The 19441-nt window shown below is 30.7% G+C and overlaps 1 protein-coding gene across 5 annotated transcripts in view; it reads right to left on the reverse strand.

The window, feature by feature from the left end:
- LOC114329940 (choline/ethanolaminephosphotransferase 1) overlaps nucleotides 1–19441 on the reverse strand; it is a 150834-nt gene that overhangs the window by 81169 nt on the left and 50224 nt on the right. For 2 of the 5 annotated variants that reach the window (XM_050648156.1, XM_050648153.1), the window contains exon 4: nucleotides 5524–5661. The exons of the other annotated variants lie outside the window; for them this stretch is intronic. In XM_050648156.1, the coding sequence (XP_050504113.1) occupies nucleotides 5524–5661 (138 nt within the window). The remainder of the gene's footprint in view (nucleotides 1–5523; nucleotides 5662–19441) is intronic. 5 annotated transcript variants of the gene reach the window in all.

Consider the following 19441-nt stretch of genomic DNA (forward strand, 5'->3'; position numbering starts at 1 on the left):
TGTTCAAACGGATTTTGAAAATTTCAATATCCAGGGTGTTGTTTTTTGACCTGGATTTTTTTGTGATTAGTAAATGGGTCGCTGTAATGTAGTAAATAATTAATGTTTATTTTTAAAATGAGTATTTATTCATTAACTTTATTAATTTATTATAAAAAGTGCTTTAAAAACCTACTTTTTAATTTCAGAGTTCTTAAAAATTTCAATATATTTACTATCAAAATTACATTCATTCGATTTTTTCTGCGCAAAAAAAATGAAGCGAATCTATAAACTCAGTTATTTGTTCTATTTTCAAATGTACAAACGGATTATGATAATTTCCATATACAGGGTTTTGTTTTAAGGTCACAATTACTTTATGTTTTTTTGTTAATCCGGACCTAATTTTTTCTTGTAATTAGTAAATGGGTCGTTCTAATGTAATAAATAAGTATCGATTATTTTTAAAATGAATATTTGTTCCGTAACTTTAATAATTTATTATTAAAAGTTAATAATACCTGCTTTTTCATCTCAAGAGCTCTTAAAAATTTCAATATAATTTCAAAATTAAAGTCATTAAATTAAATTAAACATAGTTTTTGTGATATTTTCAAATATGCAAACGGATTTTAAAAATTTCTATATACAGGGTGTTGTTTCAAGGTCACAATTATATTATAATTTTTTTTAGTCCGGACCTGGATTTTTACATATTTATGTGTACCAATCATCAAAAAATATACAGGGTGGTTCTAAAGTTATGGCTCCAGAAAGAAACGGGCAAATTCGATAAAAGACTCTGTAACTCGGTTATAAAAATCGGTAAGGGAATAAATGTTTTACCTACATTTAGAACCGCCTCAGTGACCTCTATTCACCATTCAAGTATTTCCGTTTCCCAATGAAACACCCTGTATATATTTTCATACTTATTTAGTCGTAACTCAATTTCAAGTAGTATCATTGTGATTCAGTATTCTACAAAATATAGAATAAAAAGCGTGCATTGTGCATCGTGTGTGACAATTCAAACAAATAATATTCAAAATGCTCTAATCTAGTTTAAACACGAGTTTTCATCATCTGCAAATGACATTTACTATGCTGTGCAGCAATGTGTGCAAGTTTTTAGACAACGTAAAAATACACACAACGGCAAAATCAACAGAACACCTTAAAAATGGGACATGTTAGCTGTCTCGAATTTCCTTTCCGATTTGAGTGATTTTTTAGTGTGTTATATCCTTATTATTTAAGAAAATAGATGTATTCTTTTTCTCATGATCATCTTTCAGTGCGTCACAGTTTTTCGATTTCTCTCTAACGCATTAAATTGTATGTGACAGAAAAAAAGGCACGTCTGGGAATACTTCGGTAATTATTCTAGTTCGGTGATTATTCTAGTTGTCGATAGATGGCGCCATAATCAAAAAAGAATTATTTATTAAATAAAATAATAATATTATCAATATAATCTGTACAATTTATAAGACTATACAAATGAAAGAAAATACCATTTTATAAATGCAATAGACACAATTGATTTGGTTTTATTCCAAATTGAAAATAAAATTTGACAACTGTCAGATTTAACTAAAATGTCACGTTAGAATAAATGTCATAAATGTGTATTATCACGGACTTACCTTTTTTTCTATAATTTGTGACGCACTGAAAAATGTTCATGAAAAGGAGAATAACGATATTGTTTCTAAACAGGTAAGTGTCATTTTGTACCGGGTGTTAACACTCAAACTGTGTTTTTTCCTTAACGTTCGGAACACTGTGTGGAATATTCTAGCATATATAAAATACTGAAATTAAAACTCAATAACTATTGTAGTCTTTCTTAACATGTTGTTTTTTAATTCATTCGCTTATGTTCGATAATAAAAGAGATAATATGTACTTTTATGTTACAAATGAGGTATGCTATTTGGTCTTGATCAATATCATTCCAAATCTCGAGAGCTACTGTTTCTACCTCTTGTAATGCCTCCTCTACATAGCAGACGCGTCTGCGGATGCATCTGCGGACGCATCTGCCGATGTATCTGATGCCTCCTCTACATATCAGCAGACGCGTCCACGGATGACATCCCCGTATGCATCCGCAGATGTGTAGATGGGGTAATTTGGTCGTCTGTTGTTTATTTTTTGCATCTGCCGACGCGAAAAATAAACAACAGACCATCAACAGACGACCAAATTACCCCATCTACACATCTGCGGATGCATCTGCCGACGCGAAAAATAAACAACAGACCATCAACAGACGACCAAATTACCCCATCTACACATCTGCGGATGCATACTAGGATGTCATCCGCGGACGCGTCTGCTGATATGTAGAGGAGGCATCAGATACATCGGCAGATGCGTCCGCAGATGCATACGCAGACGCGTCTGCTGATATATAGAGGAGGCATCAGATACATCCGCAGATGCATCCGCAGACGCGTCTGCTGATATGTAGAGGAGGCATAAGGTTCTAGGAAGCGGCAAACGCTGTCGTAGTCTTCTACCAATTATGTCACACAAATGTTCGATCGGGTTAAGACCTGGACTATGCGATGGCCAATGGACCGTGATAGTCGTGACGTCAAAACGTCAAAAAAAGTTTTCCAAACACGTTGTGTCTAGGTACACGCTAAAATGTACGCAAATAAAAAAGTTAAACTTCATCAAGCTAGTGACTATTTAGCGTGGGCAGTGACTGTATATTTTGATACACGCTATTTTGATATGTTTAGTGTTTGTTTGATAGAAAAATATTTGTTATGACGTTTAATTCTACCTAACTTTTTTATTTCCGTACACGTTAGCGTATACCTAGACACAACGTGTTTGGAAAAATTTTGACGTTTTGACGTCACACTATCACGGTCCATTCAAAGTTCGAAGATTTACCTGTTGTAAATATTCGATTACAGTTTGTGAACGTGAGCATGATTGTTACACCCGGTATAAAATGACATTTACCTGTCTAGCAACAATATTGTTACACTGATTTTCTTAAATAATAAGGCTATAAAATACTAAAAAATCACTGAAATCGGACAACAGGTTTATAGACTATTGATTTTGTATTTTAGAAAGGAACTACAACGTTAGCGGGGTTTTATTGTTTTATATAGTCAATGGACCTCTAAATATGAAAAAACCGCTACCATTTAAAGCGGTGCGTTTTTGAGAAAGGGGTGAGTTAGTCCCTAGGCACCTAGGCGAATTAGAGGAGTTCTATGTACTTTTGGTGCAAACACGTCCACAAAAAAATTGTTCCAGGGTAAACTTACTATCGAAACATCATATTTTAAAGTCAAAAATATGTTTTTTTACAAAAATATAGTCAAAAGAAAAGCAAGAAAAAAACACGAAACATTTTTTGCCCCATAAATTTTTTCTCGAAAATATAGGTATAGGTATTGCTTCACAGAAAAAAAACTGAAATCCTTCCTCTTTAAAATGACGTTTGGTAGAAGTTTATGGTTATGGTTTAAGGTTATGATTTACAGTTTCCAAATTATGATTTTTCAAAGTTCGCCATTCACAGCGATTTTGGCCCATATTCCTTGTTACTTCTCAAACATTGTTCTGTAACTTTTTTCTACGTAGTTTTAGGTATATGCAATGTTGCATATAGTAGAAACAAAAGTCAATCATAACTAAATTGGTCTATTGTAGACGGCTGTAAAACTATTTTTAAGCAAGATAGGGTTGTTGAAAGTTTTATACTTTTAATGATTTTTGATATATTTTATGCTATTTTTAAATTTCTCATTATAACTTTTTTTATTGTATATTTAGGTATATACATTGTACAATAAAAAAGAAAGCTTATTTTCTTTATTTTAAAATGTTGTATTTAAAATGTAAAAGCTTTTTCAAAATGTGACATATACACATGAAATAGGCCCCACTAAGTTGGAACCATATAGAAAACTTTTTTATTATTAAATTTGTGAACAAAATTATTCTTTATACAATGCTCTGCATAGTCTAAAACCTAAGATGCAATATTTATAATCAATTTATTTATCTATAAAATTTTATCAATAGTGTACGAGGTATGTTAAAAATATGAATTTCGCTCAAGGGCAAAGTACCTTTATATTTCACAATATCGAAAAGTGTTATTAAGAAAAGTTATTTGGAATTAAAAATTATGCTATAATATTAAATAATATTCTTCTAATTGAAAAAAAATAAAAAAAAATTAAATTTTTCTCAAACACACACTTGGATGTTGTTCTGAAGCTATTTTCTTGTGGCATTTTTACAATTTTAACTATTTAGAATGGGAAATAAGCCACAATATTATTAAAAAATGATTTTTATTAACGTTATTTTGTATTATTATTATTATTATCAATAGTATTTGGTATTTTGACAACGGCACCCGATTTGGGCGTCGAAACGTTAATAAAAATCATTTTTTAATAATATTGTGGCTTATTTCCCATTCTAAATAGTTAAAACACACTTGGATATCCTACGGATATCTTGTTTAAAAATAATAGTCCTAGAATTTTTTGCAATACACCATTTTAAAGTAAAGAAAATAGACTTTTTTATTCCACAATATATATACTTAAATGTACAAGCAAAAAAGGCACAATGAGAAATTTAAAAATAATCATTAAAAATATCAAAAATCATTAAAAGTATAAAACTTTGAAAAAGCATAACTGGCTTAAAAAGAGCCATATAGTCTTATAGAGCCTTATAGACCATTTTAAAGGTAACTGACTTCTCTTTCTACTAAATGTACCATTACATATACCTAGAAATGCGTAGAAAAAAGTTTAAGAACAATGTTTGCGAAATAATGGGGAAAATGGCCCAAAAATGCTGTGAGTGACGAACTTTGAAAAATAATATTTCGGAAACTACAAATTCTAGAGACTTTTACTAAACTTCATTTTAAAAAGAAAGAATACCTATATCCCTGTGGAAAAAAGTTATGGGGCAAAAAACAAAATTGCTTTCTTTCGTGTTTTTTTCTTGCTTTTCTTTTGAATATATTTTCGTAAAAAAAATATTTTTGACCTTAAAATGTGATATTTAGATATCAAATTTAACCTGGAACAATTTTCCTGTAGACGAGTTTGTACCAAAAGTGCATAGAACTCACCCTAATTCACCCTGTGGCTAGGGAATAATTCACCCCTTTCTCAAAAACGCACCCATCTAAATGGTAGCACTCCGCAGTTTTTTCAAATTTAGAGGTCCATCGACTATATGAGACAATAAAATCCCGTTAACGTTGTAGTTCCTTTTAGCTCTCTTATTTTGAACATAATCAATAGCCTATTATTAAATTCGAGACATCAAACATGTCCCATTTTTAAGGTGTTCCTTTAATTCTGCCACTGCGCTGTATATTAAAATCATATTTATGAAAACGAACTTTTCATATCGGCAAACATTTAAAAGAACCAGCAATATTCCATACACATTATTAAATATACGATATAAAAAAGCCAATTGTGAATTTTCTATACAAAATAATCAGAAAATTCACACTACGGTGCTTACAGCAATCGTGGATCCATTCTTTCCAATTCCTCCGATTTTTAATCTTTCGATAAACGATAAAAATACTTGCAAATAGCCTAAATAGAATGCAGTACTCATCGCATGGGCCATAAAAATGTCTATTCCTAAAAGTGTTACCTAGAAAATAGACGCAACTCAGAAAAATCTGAAATCGGTTGTTAAATTATCCCAAAATCGTTTGTATTTAAATTTTTGTTTCAAATACAAATTTCTTGTATATACATAGTTGGTACTATTATTTTAGAGATGTATCGAGTTGGCTAAAAAAATAAATATTGTTTACACAAATCATTTAAAATTCCCTTAGTTATTTATCAAGAAAATAATATCATACAAAGTTCTCTTTACAAAAACTAACGAGTCGAGAACAAAAGCAAAAGTGGAAAAGTCTTAACGATTAAGAAAAAATATGATATAAACGAGAAACATACAAATACCGGGTGTCCACTTATATTTTCCCCCATTTTAACTGGCTATAACTTCTAAACGGCTGAAGATAGAAATATGCGGTTTTCGCTGAAATATTTTATTTTAGTAAAAGTTTTGTCTGAATGGACTGAATTTCTTATATCGCTTTCAAATACGAAAAGAAAAATGGCGGATTTTTGAAAAAAACGTTGTTGACTTTTTTTTAATGGAACACCCAGTATATTTTTTTTTCAAATTGAAAGAAAGGTCATTCACCTATCCAGCAATATAAAGTTTTTCAAAATCGGTTGTCAAATCACTGAGTAATTAATTTTTAAAATGAGAGGTGCAACGTGGATATCACATACCTAAATAACATAACAAAGCAAATTGATATTATGTTATGTGACTTCCACATTGCATCTCTCATTTTAAAAATTAATTGCTCAGTCATTTGACCACCGATTTTAAAAAAAATTATATCGTTGAATTAGTCTAGGCGCCAAATAGAGGTCACCGTGTCCTTTTCAATTCTGATGGACAAACTCAACGGTTTCTTATGGATTTTGGGCTGCTGATTACGAATTTCGAGGGGGGATTTCGATCCGAGTGGTCAAAAAATTGTTATAAACAATTTAATTGTTTATAAATTGTTTATAAGGCTCTGGCTCATAAACTAAAAGAGATAAAAAAATGTTTCAAATAAAATTTGTTCCTTAATAAAAAACGAGGAAACAACCGTTTACTAATCTTGAATCCGACAATTAGAACTCAAGATATTGTAAAATTAGTGTACAATGCAAATTACAAATTGCAAAATAAGTATTTTTCGAAGCTTTACCGATCGTAACTCGGGTTCTGCGCATGCAAATGAGCCTTATAAGGTGTCTTTTTAAAGCTTGATTAAGAGGCTTCCAAACAAAGTTTGTTAAATTATTTGATCTTCATTTGTTTTAAAGTTATACCCGTTTGAAGTTATAATTTTCTTAAAAAAATTGTACATTAATTTGTTTATAAAGGTTCAAGCAAACTTGAGCTGTAAACATTTATACTTTAATTAACAATAATGATAAAACAACTCAAATGGAACAATTTGAGCTTACGAAAATGTTCGTAAGTTTATTTTTGGCTAAGATGTCGATATTTTAATGGCGCGCTATGAGGCACAAGATTGGCTCACAGTCAAGTAAGTATGTATTCTTCGACGCTTTATCGATCGTAACTCAGCTTCTACGCATGAAAATGAGCCAATATGTGATATCCATATAAAAATGGATCGTTTTCTTTTGCAGCATCATCATTGCATATAAAACTAGCATTTATGATGTGGCGGCATACACACAATTGACGGGATTTGATGATGATGCAAAAGAACTAGATCCACTTTATATGGATATCATATAAATAATTAGACTCTGAAGCCTCAAAAAGTTTTAGTTTTACTGCCTACAAGAACAGACTTGTACCACCATGTAACTGTTAAAATTTCGCTAAGAACTTATGCAGATGTAAAAAAAAGCTGATATTCCCTGTATATCTCGATTCAGATGCATGAAACACAAAGTTTGTAAAAATAATATTAATAAATAATATCAACTTACTTTTTAGTTATACTTCTGAAATATTAGTTTTTAATGTTTTTTTCTCATTTAGTGCAAAAAATAGAAGACAATGTAAATAGAATGAAAGGTGATACGAGGTACAGTATGATAATTTAATTATAAGAATTATATGATAAAATTTTATTAGGATCTTCAAAAATGAAAAATGAAGATAACGTATGTATACATAGAAATTATAATTTGACTCGAGAAGTTAGCGCGTGAACCTTTACGCGGTGAACCGATCTTGCGCCTCATAGCACGCGCCATTAAAATATCGACATCTTGACCAAAAATAAACTTATGAACACTTTCATAACCTCAAATTGTTCCTTTTGAGTTTTTCTATCATTATTGTTCATTAAAGTATAAATGTTTATAGCTCAAATTGGCTTGAAACCCTTATAAACAAATGAATGTACAATATTTTTAAGAAAATTGTAACTTCAAACGGGTATAACTTTAAAACAAATGAAGATCAAATAATTTAACAAACTTTGTTTGGAAGTCTGTTAATTAAGCTTTAATACGACACCTATTTTGCATGCGTAGAAGCCGAGTTACGATCGATAAAGCTTCGAAAATTACTTATTTTGCAATTTGCATTGTGCACTAACTTTACAATATCTTGAGTTTTAATTGTTAGATTTAAGTTTAGTAAACGGTTTTTTCTTCGTTTTTTATTAGGGAACAAATTTTATTTGAAACATTTTTTTTATCTCTTTTAGTTTATGAGCCAGAGCCTTATAAACAATTTATAAACAATTAAATTGTTTATAACAATTTTTTGAACACTCGGATCGAAATCCCCCCTCGAAATTCGTAATCAGCAGCCAAAAATCCATAAGAAACCGTTGAGTTTGTCCATCAGAATTGAATATGACACGGTGACCCCTCTGGCGCCTAGACTAAATAGGGAAATGACCATTGTTTCAAGTTTTTAGGTAAATGACCATTTTTTATGTCGCTTTTAAATAAAAAATGGCGGATTTTTGGAAAAAAAACGTTGACTTTTTTTATTGAAACACCCAGTATATTTTTTTGTAGCTTGAAAAAACGGTCATTTACCTATCCAGCGACATTAAATTTTTTAAAATCGGTTGTCAAATGACTGAGCAAATAATTTTTAAAATAAAAGATGCAATGTGGAAATCACATAACATAATATCATTTTGCTTAGTTATGTTATTTAGGTATGTGATATCCACGTTGCACCGCTCATTTTAAAAATTAATTGCTCAGTGATTTGACAACCGATTTTGAAAAACTTTATATCGCTGGATAGGTGAATGACCTTTCTTTCAATCTGAAAAAAATATACTGGGTGTCCATTAAAAAAAAGTCAACAACGTTTTTTTCAAAAATCAGCCATTTTTCTTTTCGTATTTGAAAGCGATATAAAAAATTCAGTCCATTCAGACAAAACTTTTACTAAAATAAAACATTTCATCGAAAACCGCATATTTCTATCTTAAGCCGTTTAGAAGTTATAGGCAGTTAAAATGGGGGAAAATATAAGTGAACACCCGGTATAATGCAGATACTATTTATTGATTACTAAAAAAAGACTTATATTGCAGTCACTGAATGTGGATATGAGCAGTATGGTTATTTTCAAAGAACATCGAAATGGAGAACCTTTAATCTCAAATAACTCGAATGTGGTGCAATTTTTTGGGAAAACTCAAGAGATATCTTTTAAAGTTCATTAAAAAACCTTTCAAATAAGCTCTGACAAAAGTTTTTTGCATACGAACTGACTGATTTATGACGAAAATAAAGTCGTTCTCTGCTTTTTTCTTTTTGAAATGTAAAAATTAAACCCTCGTCGTTACAATCCTAATAGCTTCCCACTTGATATTAACTTTATTTAGGTATAATTGATACGATCCATGTGATTTCACCGATTTGGAATGCTTAGTTTAGAGAAAATAGTTGAATAAATCGAAAATGACATTTTTAAAATTTAAAAAAAAAGTGCATTTTTCTTAAATAAATCTAAAAGTATTCATAATATGAAAAAATGTTCAAATATTAATTGTAGAATTTCTTTTGCTGAAAATTTTGATATTTTTTTTGTTTTTGTATCATGAATACTTTTAGGTTTATTTAAGAAAAATGGACCGTTTTCAAATTATAATAATGTCATTTTCGATATAATCAACTATTTCTTCGAAACTAAGCATTCCAAACCGGTCGAATCACATGGATCGTATCAATTATATCTAAATAAAGTTAATTTCAGTGGGAAGCTATTAATTTCTATTAAAAGTGTATTGACGAGGGTTTAATTGTTACATTTCAAAAAGGAAAAAGCAGAGAGCGACTTTATTTTCATCATAAGTCAGTCAGTTCTTATGCAAAAAACTTCTGTGAAAGATTTGAAAGATTTTTTAATGAACTTTAAAACATGTCTCATAAGTTTTCCCAAAAAATTACACCACATTCGAGTTATTTGAGATTGACGGTTCTCCACTTCGAGGTTCTTCGAAAATAACCATCCTTTAAAGAGCAATAACTCAGTCGTTATTAGGTTTACATAGGTCTTTCTGACGCGAATATCTTTGTTTTTTTATTAGCCACAATTTTGTTCTTAACGATTTTTCTATAAAATTAAATTTTTGTTAAGTTATTCATAAAAAACGGTTATAAAACGTGAGTTTTTTTAATGAAAAATGCATAGTTACAATCGCTAATAACTTGGAAAGTGTCAATTTTGTAAAAAAAAATTATCGAACAAAATTTACTCAGAATTGGTCACTCCATCTATTTCCATAGTTATTTGGACTAAAAAATTTTCATCCCCTAGGTGGGGTTGTTTTCACCCCCAGGGCAAACGCGCAGTTCGGCATATGGTAGATTTTGAAGAAGAGGGTCAAAAGAGCTTAAACCCAAATTTTCATTAAAATCAGTGTTGATTCTCAAAATTCCACGGTTTTACAGTTTTTTACCGCTGATGTGTGGTCTAATAGACCGATTTGATAAAACATGTGTTACATAAGGATTCGATACATCTCTAAATTAGTACTGTCTATTATAAAGATTACAAAAACTTATTTGTACAAGGAATAGAACAAGCAATCGGGGAAAATTTTCAGAGACAGACATATAGAATTGTATTATAATGATACCTATATAACCTAAAAATAAAATAATTTTTTGTCTAACCATTCCCCAATCATGCATTATTGTGTCTCTAAAGCCAGAGTATAGTTTGGTATCCTTTATAATTAAGATATTTATAATACTTATCCGAGTAATGGAACCTTTTTTAATTAGTGTACTTACTTTAATTAGTAAAATTCATAAGAACAAGCTTGGCAAAGTTTATAATGGTTGTAAAATGGATTTTTTACCGGTCGAAATGATTCTGTTTTGTAATTATACCAACAAAAACTTATTACAAAGCTAGAAGCTAGATACATTAGTAAAAATTTCAGGATCGCAAAGCAGAATAATAATTATTACACAGGCCAACGATGAAAAAACTTTTTGATAAAATTACCTCATCTTGTGTATTTTAGTGTGCTGAGTCCGAAAATCATATTAAAAATGCTGTGTCGCCCACCATTCTTTCACAATTTAACAATTAGAATTGCATAATTACATGGTGAAACCAAGATGACTACTAAGGAAAAAGAAGCTTGGATTGCATTCAAAAAAGTTTTTCATAGGCATTTTTCAGTGCGTCACAAATGATAGAAAAAAAGGAAAGTCCGTGATAATATGCATTTATGACATTTATTCCAACATGACATTATAGTTAAATCTGACAGTTGTCACATTTTATTTGCAATTTGGCATAAAAACAAATCAATTGTGTTTATTGCATTTATAAAATGGTATTTTCTGTGATTTGTATAGTCTTATAAATTGTACAGATTATATTCGTAGATATATTATATAATTCGAAAATATTTTTTTTGATTATAGCGCCATCTATCGACAACTAGAATAAATGGTATAAATGTCTGTAATCACGGACGTGCCTGTTTTCTGTCACATACAATTTAATGCATTAGAAAGAAATCGAAAAACTGTGACGCACTGAAAGATGCCCATAAGAAAAAGATTAACCAAGTTTTTAGGTAATCAGCCCTATTCTGTAACTTTTAACAAATCGAATAGAAATGACCAAGTCGAATCGTAATTACCCAAAATCGGAATGTTTGATATCTATCGCGACATTTTTGTGTTTGGATTGGTATTCTGTAACTCATATCGTAATCAAAATCTCTGACTTCTATTTCACGCGGTTCTGAGGAGGTGGCAACGGCGCATTAACCAGCGAAATTAGTGTTCTGTGACCTATTTGTTACTTGAAATATGACACCGTTGCCATATCCTCAATGTTTTCATACTATCCTCAAAGTTTTGAAAAGTAAATAAAATATTAGTGTAAATACTGGATGCAAAAAGATCAAAAGAGGATAAATGGTTTTAAATTAGACTTAATTAAAATTGATATAAAAAAGAAGATAAACTGATAAATAAAAAAGATAAGTGAAGATAAGAATGCTTTTAAATCAAAGATATTTAAATTGATGTTATTAGTTCATTATTATTAATAAATTATTTAAAATTGATATTACTAATAATATGCAATCTTTAAGATTTGATTCCAGTTGAAATAACTGCTAAACAACTTTTCCCAAAAATGGCATCTTTTCTATAATTTGTTCAGACTATGAGCGTTGACTGATAAATATATAAGTATACTGGTATAACATATATCAATTAACGCATAAGAAGCCTATCGTATGCTATTCTTGTGCATTATACCATTGATTGAAATTGTACAAGAAATATGCGAACAAAATATGGCAACACTGTGAATGGGAAACATTCAGACGCCAAGTAGCAAATAAATAAGGTTAGGTCCAATTCATACTCGTACAACATGTCTAAATGAAATATATATAGTTCTCTAAACAATAACACCACAGACTAAAAATTAAGCAGCTAAAAAAAGGTACAAATACTATAAATAATTATAAATAAGTAGTAATTAATTATTTTTATATATAAAATATAAACGTCAAAACAAAACAAAATGCGCTTGCGTCAACCACAATTCCGATAATCGAAATCTCATCTCGACAGGGTAAATGCTGTCGAAGTGATTTCTATTCACATTACGATTGTCAAGATTCCGAAGTAGTTATGGAATACGGATTTGGACTATTTCTATTCAACTTGGCCACTTCTATTCGATTTTACTGACTTCTATCATCGAAATGAGTTACAGAATAGGCGTGATTGTGAAAGACCCTAACTACGAGCTACGAGTAGCTAATTTATCAGAAAAGTTCCAAGATTTGGGATGTCTAATGAGCCTCAAAATCATAGCAGATATCAATAAAAATTCTATTCAACAACTTTAGAGCATTGCTTTTTAATTGTATATAACTGGATTGACTTAAATATTATTTGATGAATTTGCTTATTTTGCAAAAATACGCATATCGTGAAAAGATCCCAGAAATTGAAGATAAGCGTACAGAGAAAGTAGATAAATTTACCCATCAAGGCTCAGTGGTGAATATAAAAAACGGTAATGCTTCTGAAAAAGACGATTATCAGCATCCAACAGATGCCATTATGGACTGCATGGATGAAAAAGATGGAAACGAGAACGACGAGGTATTAGCCGCTAGCCGCTAAAACAAAATGTATGATAACATCAAGAACTAACACCTGTCAGATGTAAACGGGTCATTCCATTTCAAATCACTCAATTTTGGAGCAAAAAAAAATTTGGACCTCCGATTTGACTGAAAATTGGTATGTAGCTTCTGCGGAACGTAAAAATAAGATATTGAAGGTCAAAAAATCTTCTTCTTCTTTTTTTCTCAAAATGTTATTTTATGCGATTTTACAGTGATTTGGTGTTTATTTATACAAATTTGCATTTTCTATCGTAAAGTATCAATGGAAAACATAATATTCTAATAGAAGGGACTCAAAAATGTCATTATATGGCATTATAACAAGTTACTTTGATTCAAAACAAGCTTTTGATCAAATTTTATAGTGTAGAAAACGTTAAAATACCGTTTTTTACATTTTTCTCCATTCCCAAAATACATCATTTATCGATTTGGCTGAAAATTTGCCCACAGATAGACAATACATAGTACTTTAAGTGGTGAGAAGGATTTGAATTATATTACAATACCAAAAAAGTTACATGCAATATTATAGTCAAAAATATAGGCGTCTACTGTAAGTACAATTAACTCGAAAATATCGACCTCACGACAAAAATTGTTAAAAAGAAATTGTGATAATTGTAAATACGATTTATTTGGAACAATTTCAGTTCCTACCATTTTTGTCGAAAAGTTAAAAATGGCGGAGATATTGAGCAAAACAGGTTCTCCTTTAAAATCAAGATGGCGGCTAACGTAACGGAGGAATTCATTCGTGGTTTTAAATTTAGGCTACTATTGACTCCCCTAAAGATCAGAAAAATAAAATTTTGGGCAGCTCGGCGTTCAAGGTCAAATGCTATCCCGACTGGACAATATATACTTTTGAGTCTGATATTACTGCATGTAACTTTTTTGGTATTGTAATATAATTCAAATCCTTCTAACCACTTAAAGTCCTATCTTTTGGCTATCTGTGGGCAAATTTTCAGCCAAATCGATGATGATGTATTTTGGGAATGGAGGAAAATGTAAAGAACGGTATTTTAACGTTTTTTACACTATAAAATTTGATCAAAAACTTGTTTTGATTCAAAATAACTTGTTATAATGCCATATAATGACATTTTTGAGTCCTTTCTATTAAAATATTATGTTTTTCAGTGATACTTTACGACAGAAAATGCAAATTTGTTTAAATAAACACCAAATCACTGTAAAATCGCATAAAATAACATTTTGAGAAAAAAGAAGAAGAAGATTTTTTGACCTTAAATATCTTATTTTTACGTCCCGCAGAAGCTATATACCAATTTTCAGACAAATCGGAGATCCAAAATTTTTTTCCTGAGTGATTTGACATGGAATGTACTAAACTCGAGCTAAATGGATCGATTATCCGGTAAGGGATGAAATTTAAATACTTAGACATAGAACTATCATGCTATAGCGTGGTTGAAGCAGATGTAAAAAAAGAAAGAACAAAAGCAACTATAAGAGTTAAAATTAGAGACTAAATATGCAGAATGGAAGAAAAAAGAATGGTGAGAACAGCTCCAGAAAAATCGTCAACGGGACAGAAAAGTATAAACCTCGGAAAAGGTGGTGCAACAATTTGAACATTGATGCAGGGGGGTGAAATTTAAAGTAGAAGAAAAATATCTCTATTTATTTTGTTATGTATTCATAATAGCTGTCTAATATAGCTCCTTTGCATTAATTCACATTCTTTCGTTAAATCTGCTTTACATCTTATTTTTTTTTTGTAAGCATTTATTAACAATCAGAATTACACTGTCTGTAACAATATCGCTGTAATAAAATTATTGCTAGACAGGTAAATGCTCATTGTATACCGGGTGTACCAATCAAACTGTGTCTTATTCTCAAAGTTCACCACACCCTGTGTAATATTCCAGCATTTATAAAATATTGAAATTAAAACCTAACTATAGCCGCAGGTTTTGTTAACATACTGTTTTTTTATTCATTCGCGTATGTTGGATAATAAAAAAGTTAGGTACTTTAACAACTAGCCATGTTCTTCATTAATACAGGGTGTTTCTAAATAAGTGCGACAAACTTTAAGGGGCAAATCTGCATAAAAAAATAATGGCAGCTTGCTTGATAAACACATGTCGGCAAATGATTCGTTTCCGAGATACTGGATGTTGAATTATTTTCTTACAAACTGACTATTTATTGCTCTAAAACCGGTTGAGATATGAAAATGAAATTTGGCAGGTTTTAAGATACAGTTATTGCACATTTTTTGACATACAACTAAGAATTTTATATTCACCATTGGCGTGCATGCGGGTAATATTACCCGTCATATTACCCGTATGTGCGCCAATGGAGAATATAAAATCCTTAATTGCATGTCAAAAAATGTCCAATAACTGTATCTTAAAACCTACCAAATTTCATTTTCATATCTCAACCGGTTTTAGAGCAATAAATAAATCGTCAGTTTGTAAGAAAATAATTCAACATCCAGTATCTCGGAAACGAATCATTTGCCGACATGTGTTTATAAAGCAAGCTGCCATTATTTTTTTATGCAGATTTGCCCCTTAAAGTTTGTCGCACTTATTTAGAAACACCCTGTATTGATGAAGAACATGGCTAGTTAAAGTACCTAACTTTTTTATTATCCAACATAAGCGAATGAATCAAAAAACAGAATGTTAAGAAAACCTGCGGCTATAGTTGGGTTTTAATTTCAATATTTTATAAATGCTAGAATATTACACACGGTGTGGTGAACTTTGAGAATAAAACACAGTTTGATTGGTACACCCGGTATACAATGATCATTTACCTGTCTAGCAATAATTTTATTACAGCGACATTGTTAAAGAATAAGGCTATAAAATGTTAAAAAAATCACTTAAATCGGACAACAGATTTAGAAAATTCACGACATCAAAAATTACCCATTTTGTGGGGTGGCCATTTTTTGTGCCGCTCAGTGTACATATTCTAAGAGTTATTTTAATAACAAGTACAATAACTTATATCAACTATAGTATTGTACACTAAAATGGCGTTATGAGGTACATCACCCAGTGGTTTCACCTCAGTTTCAGCGAAGATCTATGGGCCATAATCTTCTCAATCTTCTGTTGTTTAGTGGCTGCAGTAGTGGTCATATTAATTGGTTGGGTTAAACATCTACGTTAAACTGTAGGTCCAAATTGAGTATGGCATTAAAAAAATTGAATTTTTTTTATTTCCTTATATGTATTATTTGAATCTAGCATTTCCTTTTGTTCTAAAAATCGTCCTGTTTTATCTCACTTTATTTAATATATCTTTGAAATAAATCATTAATTATAAAATAAATTGTCTATTGACGTTTAGGCCCCAACTGAAATTTTAAAAATTTGGAAAACTTTGTAACGTTATCCTTTTATCAATTATTGTTTTTGATTGTAAGTTTTTTCCAGATTTCTAGGTTATTGATAGCATCTTCGACAGCACCGAAAAACATTAATAATACGTCATTTTTAAATGGTTGTTTGAATGACGAAAAACAAATTACATAATTAACGAGATAAAAATTAACGGATTGCAACAATAATAACTCTTGCGAAATTTAATATTAAGTAGAGTAAATAAAATTTTATTTACCTACTCTACTATTGAGTGTCATCGACGTAGCAAGTTTTTATAATTTGTATATTATGTATAATATATAATTTATATGTTAAGGACGATTTCCGAGTTCGAAACGTCAGAATAAACGTTAATCCAGAAAGCCACTACGCATCCGCTAGGAAAATATTCTAATTCGGATTTTTTGCACAATCTTACTCAAAAAGGACTCCTTTTAACAAATTTCATGTTGCCAGGACAAAAAGGTGGTCAAAAATTTTTTAAAGCTTTTTTTTTGTTTTTTTCCTAAAATAATTTTTTTTGCATGGAAAAAAGTTTTTTTAGGTTTTTTGGATCATTCTAAACAGAAAAGGTCTGTAGGGACTTTTCTCTAAAAATGATAGTTTTTGACATATAAGCGATTAAAAATTGAAAAATTGCGAAATGGCCATTTTTAATCCTCAAAAACTATGTGAAAAACTTAAAATTTGAATGTTGCCAAGTAGTCCTGTCGCCAGGGGGGGTACAACGGCCTCCTTGATTCAGATGGACTTATACAAGTTTTTTTATGTATTTTGACCCGTACAACACGAATTTTTTGGGTAACAGTCGATCCGGATGTCGATAAGATTGTTATAAACAAAGAACTTGAGCGATTTTTCGCCAAACAAAACATTGTTTTGTATTTTTTGGGTCATTATAAGCAAAAAATGTTTTTAAAAGTTTTTTCGTAGGATGCATAGTTTTCGACATAAACGCGGTTGAACTTTCAAAAAATCGAAAAATTGCAATTTTTGAACCCGAATAACTTTTGATTGAAAAATAAAATAGCAATTCTGCTTACCGAATTTGAAAGTTCATGTCAAATTCTATCTGATTTGATTACTTTCATTGCTAAAAATTAATTTTTTTATTGTTAAATAAAGCTATAAACACATAGTGATTGAATAATGTTTTCAATGCATTTCTCATTTGAAATCGAACGAGTAGGCTCGCATACACACAAATTCTACGTAGATTACGTACATTAAAACGCATGCATTGGGCACGGGAAACATTATGTGTTTATGGCTTTGTTTAATAAATGAAATCTTAATTTTTAGCAATGAAAATAATCAAAACCGACAGAACTTAAATTGAATTTTCAAATGCAGTAAGCAGAATTGCTATTTTATTTTTTAATCAAAAGTTATTCGGGTTCAAAAATTGCACTTTTTCGATTTTCTTAAAGTTCAACCGCGTTTATCTCGAAAACTATGCATCCTACGAAAAAACTTGTAAGACCATTTTTTACTGAGAATCACCCAAAGAATACAAAAAAATGTTTAGTTTTGCGAAAAATCGCTGTTACGCGATTCCTCAAGTTCTTGGTTTATAACAATCTTATCGACATCCGGATCGACTATTACCCAAAAAATTCGTGTTCTACGGGTCAAAATGCATAAAATAAACTTGGGTAAGTCCATCTGAATTAAGGAGTCCGTTGTACCCCTCCTGGCGACAGGACTAAAGGTAGGTAGATATTCTTTAAACATCGATTCATGAAATCCCGAAGAGTTTTTTGCAATACAATGTTCAAAACTCCTTTGTTTTTTAATTGATAATCAAGCGTGCGCGACACTATTTTCCACGCGACAGTATGGTGCAAATGAAAGGAATAAATTCGTTATTTCGTAAACCGACGACTTTAAGGAAAAATCCCGAAACAGGTCGATTTGTATTTTTAAGTTATGATAATATTGTGGCATATATGGTATACTAGTGACGCCATCCGTCTGGGCGTGATGAAGTAATCGATGATTTTTTAAATGAGAATAGGGGTCGTGTGAAAGGTTCTTCAATTCTCTATTCAGTAATGTAAACATTAACATAATTATTTATACAGGGTGTCCGTCTACTTGTTTTTTTGTCAAATAATTTAATTTAATAAAAATTTTATTAAATAGAATAGAGAATTGAAGAACCTTTCAAATGAGCTACCACACGACCCCTATTCTCATTTAAAAAATAAATGATTACGTCATCACGCCCAGACGAATGACGTCACTACTATACCATACATGCCACAATATCATAACTTAAAACTAAAAATCGACCTGTTTCGGGTTTTTTTCTCAAAGTAGCCGGTTTACGAAATAACGAATTTATTCCTTTCATTTGCACCATACTTAGTGTGACCAACTCCAATTCAGTCGAATCCGGGACAATGCTGAAAAAAATACCTAAAATCCGGGACTTTTGAATGAAAATCGGGCCATTTGTTATTTTTTTAAATGTAGGGCTCTAATATCATCATTTTATTGGTTATTTAACATTTTTACGCCGAGTGATACGCCCAAACACCTTCCCGAGCTGCTGTCTCTAAATCAATGCTCGATGAAGCTGTTGGCTTGAAAAATTGAGTCAATTTTTTGCTGCTGGACGCGGAGCAGATACCTCTTCGGTGTTTTTCACTTTTGATGTGACTTAGTATATCCGCTTTACCACTGTGGGCGATCGAAAATTCCGATCCACAAGTATCACACTTCATGTCACTGTTAGACTTACTTTTTTTTTCAAAAATAGAAATTCTTCTTCCAATATTTTATTGAAAGTGCAATATCGTTTTCTGTTTTTACTTTCTTGTGTTGGTTCCAT

This window comes from Diabrotica virgifera, chromosome 4 (genome assembly GCF_917563875.1).
Source record: "Diabrotica virgifera virgifera chromosome 4, PGI_DIABVI_V3a".
In the NCBI taxonomy this organism is placed as follows: domain Eukaryota; kingdom Metazoa; phylum Arthropoda; class Insecta; order Coleoptera; family Chrysomelidae; genus Diabrotica; species Diabrotica virgifera.